The 8,280-nt window shown below is 47.7% G+C and overlaps 1 protein-coding gene across 9 annotated transcripts in view; it reads left to right on the top strand.

Annotated features, from left to right (window-relative positions):
• LOC117521482 (supervillin-like) overlaps positions 1 to 8,280 on the top strand; it is a 207,587-nt gene that overhangs the window by 137,222 nt on the left and 62,085 nt on the right. For all 9 annotated transcript variants that reach the window (XM_034182785.1, XM_034182786.1, XM_034182782.1 and 6 more), the window contains one exon: positions 3,408 to 3,615. In XM_034182785.1, the coding sequence (XP_034038676.1) occupies positions 3,408 to 3,615 (208 nt within the window). The remainder of the gene's footprint in view (positions 1 to 3,407; positions 3,616 to 8,280) is intronic.

Raw genomic sequence — 8,280 nt, 5'->3', positions numbered from 1 at the left:
ATGCGCGCAGGGAGGCACAAAATTCCTCTCACACGGGATTTTTGCCACGGTAGCTGCTGTCTGATCCTTCACATGAAAAGCTTGTGCATACCGAGTAAAGTGATCCGTCACAACCAAGATGTTAGCATAACCTTGAGAATCAGGTTTGAGGGACAGGAAATCAATACAGACAAGATCTAATGGGTCTTGACTGGTAATCTGGTTCAAAGGAGCTGCTCGTTGAGGAAGGGCCTTACAAGTAACACATCGACCAGTATTCCTCACATATTGCTCCACATCTGCTCCCATCTTAGGCCAAAAAAAAAAATCTGTCTCAAAGGAGTTGTGTGGCTTTCTCCACCCCAAATGTCCAGACTCGTCATGCAAAGATTTCAAAACCATAGGGACATATTCCTGGGGGGAGTACTAACTGACACATTTCAGCTTCAGCAGATCTCGGATCTTCAGACTTTCCTATACAACAGATTATCTTTGATCACCAATTTACCTGCCTCCCTATTCAACAACATAGCATTACTATTATCCCCTGGCAAAAATGCTGGTCTCCCACCAAGAGACTGTTTGATGGGGGCTATGGCCGGATCCTTATCCTGAGCCTGCCTGAACTCAGTTGGGCTGAGTTGGATCAAACAACCTGAATCAAGGTGGACCGGGTAGGCAAGACACTCTGGGACCCCCTGAGATGACCCCCCAAGCATTCCGCCATACGAATAGTATCCTGGGCTCCCCCGTCAGATGAATCTGCTTGCATAATGCTATAACACTTTCTGTTGGCACACTCTGCCATTCCCCCTCATCACAGCTAAGAGGATTCCGAGATAATGCATCAACATCAGTATTATTAGCCCCCGGTCTATATTGCAAAGTGAAGTTATAGGTGGCAAGAGCTGAAAGCCAATGATGCCCAGTTGCATTCAGCTTAGCAGTAGTCAGGACAATACGTAAGGGGGTTCTAACTCAGTTCTAACAGTAAACTGAGTTCCATACAGATAGTCATGAAATTGATCCACTACTGCCCATTTCAGAGCCAAAAACTCCAACTGATGCACAGAATAGTTCCATTCTGACATGGTAACTTCCGGCTATCAAAAGCTATTGGCCTGATACCTTCAGGAAGTCCTTGATTAAGAACATCTGCCAACCCACAAGGACTAGTATCAATGTGAAGGTTGTACAGCTTTGCTGGATCAACAAATGCCAATACAGGTGCATCAGTGAGACAGTGAATAATAGTCTGGAAATCTTCCGTACATGATTGATCCCACCAATCTCCAAAAGGCTCACGGACTTTATAATAACTCTTCGCCACCAAGGGACCAGTCCTCTTCTTCTGCTGAGTAGGCAGATATCCCTTGCACAGAGTGGTTAAGGGTTGAACCAGAATAGAATAGTTCTTTATGAACAAATGATGATACCCACAGAATCCTAGAAAATACTTCAAGAAGGGGGCATCAGTGGGCTGCGTCCACTGAGTCACCACTTCCACCTTAGCTGGGTCTGTGGCTAAACCCTGTGCTGATGCAATATGTCCAACATAAGTCACTTTGGAATGGCAAAACACAAAGAGATGCACACCTTTCCTTCCTTCATAACCCTAATTTTCCACTGGGCTACACTCAAAAAATTCCAGCTGCTGTCGGGAGGGACAGACGGTCGGACAGCCATGTATGGACCAGGTACAATCCCACGGTGACAGTTTCGTGCACGATTGTGGGGACGGGCGCGAACACAGTACGACCATGTGAGAGGTGTGATACCACATTGCGCTCACACAGCAGCGGAAGCAATTAAATGTTGTACAAATGTACAAAAATCTATAAAAATGTGTCAGGACCAAATAATGAGAGCACAGAGCATTATAAGAACAATGAATGTACTGTTTAAATGTAAGACAATCATGTTTCTGGTTTAAATGATGCTTGATGACTTGACAGTCTGTGTTGGAAATAACGAAACAAATGGATTTTGTTTTGTGTGTTAAAATTTGTAATTCCTGTTATAAAGAGTAGACAATAAAAGAATTACCATCCTTCTGTTCCTTTATGTTCATGAACCCTGGCCATGGACATAAAGAAGGAATTGCTGAACTGACATGAATGAATTGATGCACTTATATCATGAACACATCAGCCTGCTCCGCGCATCCAGCTGTCTCTGGCTAATCGGCGCGCCGAAGGACACTGCGTCATGTGGACAATAACTCACAAGGTGGATGTGACATTTGCCTCGCCAGCTGGCCGTTCACATGATCAGAATGATATTTTCATCTGGCTGATGCTGTCTGCAGTGTGCACTGAGGCTCAGCTGACTGCGTTCTAAAGGTGATATGTGTTTTTTACCATGTCAGGAGAGCCTGCCCAAACATGTGCATAGTGGTGACGTGTTGAGAGGTGATGTTTTTCATGGCAGGATATGTGTTCTCCAGCTGTGAGTAGCGATGACACAGTGGTCAGCAGCGACATGATGACCGGCAACATGCCCACCTGTCCAGCGCAGCAAAGCGCTGACATGAATGGGCTCACAGCTCCAGGATGTGGGGCAAATGAGCTGCCCACATTGGTCTGTCAGTGAGACTGTCAGTTAGGCTGTCACATGACGGATGGACCATGTGGACATTGCCATCGCGTCTCACGTGACATGCCTGTCCGGTCAAATGGAACGCTGGTGCTGTGACACGCAGCTGAAGTAGCTGGGTTTTTATTTTTATCTCCATTGTGGTGGTGTAGACACGCTGCTGGCTAGTGCTGCCGGCACACTCACACACCATTTGTGTTGCTCGGAGGTGGACACGACACACTGCACTCTACTTTCATGTTGGTTGCATGAATTGCCCTGCATTTTGTACATGCCCTGCGAGTGGTGTTGATGTTGTTCATGGGTGGCACCTGGACTCCGGCTGAGAATGGGTTGAATGGATACTCGACCAGCATTTGCCGTGATTCAGCCTCTGATGTGAAGGCTGCCTCGATCGCGCCATTTGGCCAGTGTTTGACATAGCCAGTGTTTGACTTGATGATTTTGTGCAGCCTCTCCGCAGTGGCACGATTTGTCCAATCTGCATGCGACATGCCGTGCGAATGTTGCGAGCACAATCAGGTGGACGTGCGACCTCTTCTTGCTTGCCGTTCGAATGGGTTTCTGCCATGAGCGACACGTGAATGTATAGTGCATGTGCTGTGGCTGAATGTTATGGCGACTTCTGTATGAGGTGTTCGAGCTGCCTCCAAATTTTCACAAGTGGCATTTGAATCCTCTGTGCGTCATTCGGCCTCAATCGTGTTATGTGTCAAGGGATCATTAACACAGCAGGCTTTCGTCAAACATGTTTGCTGTTTTGTTTGTGTTTAAAAACAGATGAATCGGCTGAATGAAGCACTTTCTCTCCTTGACTTCCTGTTTGTGTCCAGGTGAATGGCGTCTGTACTGTGTGCGGGGCGAGGTGCCAGTGGAGGGCCACCTGCTAGAAGTGGCATGTCACTGCAGCAGCCTGCGTTCCAGAGCCTCCATGATCTTGCTCAACATCAACAAGGCCGTCATGTTCCTGTGGCACGGCTGCAAGAGCCAGCTGCACACGCGCAGTGTGGCTAGCACAGCCGCGCACAAGATCAAAGAACAGTGAGTTTCCATGACAACGGAAATGCGTTTTCACAGTCAACAGCCGTGTGTGTGTGTGTGTGTGTGTGTGTGTGTGTGTGTGTGTGTGTGTGTGTGTGCAGACAACATAACTCACAGATTTGATCCAATTTGGACCAAATGTGGTGGAATGATTGAGGTTGAACTGTAAAGGTCAAGGTCACATTTTTTGGTATACTGGCTGTTTTTAGAATATGTTCCAAGATAACCCTTTTGTTGCTATGACACACTAATATGAACCCATGTATCATGTGACTTTTAACCATTTTTGCTCTAAATCACTGTGTCCTTGACAAACCTTCAGTCATTAAAACTGCTTTTGAATCCAAGCTTATGTTGTTCAACATCAGTGAGTTTTGATCTGTTTTGGACCAAACTTGGTGTATTGATTTTGGATCAGCCAAAGACAAAATGATGTGGTGTTTGGAGAAATAGTGAAAAGTCAAGGTCACTTAAGGTCAACATTTTGGCCTTGAGTGACCTTGAATGGTCAACCTCATGAGGAATGGCTAGGAATCAGTCAAAGATACACATACATACGAATGTTTACTGTTCAGCACTGTTGTGAAGTCAAGTATCACATTTTTATTGTGCACATGAACTTTGGTGACCTTGAAATGTCAAACTCAAGGTCATAACTGTGTAACCCAAACAGTATGGAGCCAAAATACAGTGGTCCCTCGCTATAATGCGGTTCACCTTTCGCGGCCTCGCAGTTTCGCAGCCTCGCAGTTTCGCGGATTTTTTTAGTGCAATTTTACATGCGTCTTCTTCTTTCTTTTTTTAAACAGCGCATTGTGTTCTGCATCCTTATCAGGCGGGCCGGTCGTGGCACCAGTCGGCGGCATCACCGCAATTGCTCTCACTGCCTCCGATGCACTTGCCGAGTCTGCGGGCTCGGTAAGCGCGACTTCTTGCAGAAAAATCCGCAGTGCTGCATGGTCTCGGTAACCGCAGCCACAGAGTTCCGTGGCCACTGAGAGAGGTTTGTATCTTTTTAATGACTTGGATTCTTTGCGGGTCCCGCATCCGTCCTGCAACGGTAACACCGGAGGCAGTGAGCGAAGGGGGAGCACGCGCATTGTGCTCTGCGTGTGCCTGTTTATAATCTTCTCGCCCAGAAAAAAAACGAGCGCCAACAACTACCCATAACTGTGTTCTTCACTCGGAAAAAGACACCTGCACCGAGGTGTCATTCAGTGGAAAAAGACGCGACAGCGGTGCGGCACCAGGATGAAGAGGTGCGATCAGGGGAACTGTGAAATACTGGTCAGTCACTATTAATAATTTCTTATGTATCCAACCTCGTAGGTTGATCGCTAAAATTCAGTTCGTTAGTTCTAAAAGCCATCATAATTATTTATAGGAAAACATTCTATTTTTATTTCTCAAACAAATGTTTGGGCCTGAAAACAGGTTTTGCTCTTTGGTTTCATTCTATAATACTGGACTTATTTTTCTACTAAGGTTTGAACTTTGAGTGTTTACACAGGAGAGAAAAGTGAGAAAATGTTAATGCCTGTTGGAGAAAAGTGTATAAAGTGTGTAGTGAGGGGTTTTACAGCCTTAAAACATCTATAATAATTGTAAAAACTAACGCTGACTACTTCACGGATTTCGCCTGTTGCGGGTTATTTTTAGAACGTAACTGTTAGCGATTGATGCGTTCAACTGGAGCTGGCCCCTTTATCTACTGTGGACTCTGGTTAGAAAGTGACACGGAAGCAGGGTTTCAGATGTCTCCTGGTCTTTAATATTGCTTGGCACAGGAAAGCACTACTGCAGCCAGTATGTGGTTATTCTGTAGCCACTATGGTCTATTTGCTCATTTACTCATGCGGCCATCCTCTTCAACAGTCAGAAAAGAACTAAATCTAAAATGGCAGCAGAGTGCAAATAAAGACCTCAAAGGCACTTTTTGGGTGCCTAAAACAAAGCCTGACCAAAATATATCACAGAACAGTCCTGTCAGCTGGTAAATGGTTCCATCTAGTGGTGAAAGTGGGGAATTTGGAACAGCTGCCCCCATAATAACAGTGGTATTATGTAATACAGAAGAATTCCCTATGCCGTTCCCGGAGTTCCCGGTCCTTCATCATCGGGAATGGATGGTAGTTGGACGAGTCGTGCCACAGGGCGTAAGTACGTCTGGTCCTTAACTTTGACTTCAGCCGATCAAACACAGCCATCTGCACTAAAGTGCAGCTTTACCACCCTCCCAACAGGCCAGTGAGCACGCTGCAGCTGTGGGTCTACAATCATAACAACAGTGTCCAGTGCCAGATTGCCTGTTAGTTGGTACCACTTCTCCCTGACTTGAAGGGTGGGAAGGTATCCTTGGATGAACTGTGACCAGAAGTGATCCACCATCTGCTAGCTGTGTCGCCACCTCCTCTTCGTGATACCATCGGGGGTGTATGACACCTGTGGGAGCGAAGCGTCTCGCCGCCCCATTAACAGCATGCTAGATGTGACTGGGTCAAGGTCTGCGACATCCGATGACACATAACCCAATGGCTTGGCATTAAGGATCCCCTCCACCTCGATCAGAACGGTGATTAAAACATCCTCAGGCAACGCCTGACCACCAACTACCACCTGCAGAGCTCTCTTGACCAAGTGGATCTCTCGTTCCCAGATACCACCGAAGTGTGGTGCTCCTGGTGGGTTGAATTTGAATGATATCTGGTGTGCGGCTAGCTCATACCGTAACTGTGGTTCCATTGCCATGAAGGTCTCCTGTAGCTCCTTCTCTGCACCCTTGAAATTCGTCCCTTGGTCTGAATAGATCTCTGCCGACATTCCTCTGCGTGCAATAAATTGCTTCATAGCGAGAAGGAAGGCATCAGAATCTAAGCTGTTCAACAGCTCCAGGTGAACACACCTTGTGGTGAGACACTTGAAGATCAAGCCCCAGCGTTTCTCATTGCGCCCTCCAATTTTCACATAAGGGCCAAAGCAGTCAACCCCCGTGGAGTAGAAGGGAGGCTTGAATAGCCACAGATGGGCCGGTGGGAGATCGGCCATAATAGGGACTGATGGCTGCCCTCTCCACTTCCGACAGCCCACACAGGTCCTCTGATGCCGTTTGGTCGCCTGTCGCCCGCGCAACACCGAATACTGGTGTCTAAGTTCTGCAAATACCCGGTCTGGCCCTGGGTGTAGCAGGCTAGCATCGACATCCTTGATGAGCAGCTGGGTTGCTGCATGGTGAGGTGCCAAGACGATAGGGTGGATATCAACTGAGCAAGGATTAACCATGCGTCGAAAGCGGCCTCCCACTCACATGAGACCAGTTGTGGAATCCCGCTCAGGAGAAAGAGTGGTGAGCCGGCCAATAGCGGTTTGCCGACAGTGGTTTGCCAGCTCTGAGAGCTTTAACTTCCTCAGGAAAGCTAGCTTCTTGACAGGCTCTCAAGAGATGGAGCTCCGCCTCTCTTAGATGTGATGTGGGTACAACAGGATTCAAAGCCACTGCCCTGTCTAAAGTCTGTTGGGTGGCATTCACCAGATCTGCCCAGGTATTAAACTGGGTGGCATCTGGGATGGTGGTTAATGACAATATCTGGGTAAGTCCGCAGAATGAACTCTTCCTGAGCTCCCCAGTATCCTGAAGGCCAGTGTTCAGGTGATTGTTGGAGAAACATAGGCCCCTCAATCCAACGATTTGCGGGAGTGAGCTCAGCTAGTGATTTGCCTCTGGTGACATCATCAGCTGGGTTGCTCGGGGAGTCGACATATCTCCACTCCTGATCTCAGGTGAGCTCCTGAATCTCAGAGACCCTAGTCCCCACAAAGACTTTGAATCTGCAACACTCAGATTTCAACCAATGCAGAACGGTTGTCAAGTCAGTCCAGAGAAAGGTTTTGGTGATCTTTACAGTGAGCTCTCTGAGAAGTAGGGCAGAGAGCTGGGCTCCAGTCAATGCTGCACAAAGCTCTAAACGTGGCATTGACAGCTGCCATTTAGGTGCCACCCTTGACCGGGCCATCACGAAGGCAACATGGATGTTATCACCGCTCTCACTTGTCAGATATGCCACTGACCCATACGCATACTCTGAGGCATCACAAAAGACATGAAGATGGTAGGCTTTGACTCCAGTAGCCAGTTTAGAAGACATGTAGGTTCATGGCAGAGATATCCTTGACAGCGCCGGCAACTCTTGTTCCCAGTGGTTCCAAGCCTCCAGGAGTTCTGGGGGAAGGTTTGAGTCATCCCAGCTTCTTCCCTTTGCCCACAATCTCTGCACAAGCACTTTGGCCCGTGTAAGGAAGGGGAGAATGACCCCCAATGGGTCGTACTGGCTTTAGAGAACACGGTATATGTACCGCATGGTGGGGAGTTGCTTCTGTATGGGTCGACACCTGTAGCTCAATCGGTCAGTATGGGAATGCCAAATGAGCCCTAAGGCTGGCTCTTGAGGGTCAGTGTGTTTCTCCATGATCCACAGCTCTATGTTCTCAGCCTTAGCAGCAGTTGGTAAGAAGGATACAGCCAACGGATCATTACTCGCCCACTGTCGTATCTCGAACCCTCCCTCAGCGAGAACCTGTCGCAGTTTGTTCACCAGGTGCCTGGCATATTCAGCCGTTGGGACACTCTGGAGACAGTTATCTACATAGAAGGACTACTACAGACATTGA

Source organism: Thalassophryne amazonica, chromosome 12, assembly GCF_902500255.1.
Source record: "Thalassophryne amazonica chromosome 12, fThaAma1.1, whole genome shotgun sequence".
In the NCBI taxonomy this organism is placed as follows: domain Eukaryota; kingdom Metazoa; phylum Chordata; class Actinopteri; order Batrachoidiformes; family Batrachoididae; genus Thalassophryne; species Thalassophryne amazonica.
This window is presented reverse-complemented; position numbering and strand designations above follow the sequence as displayed.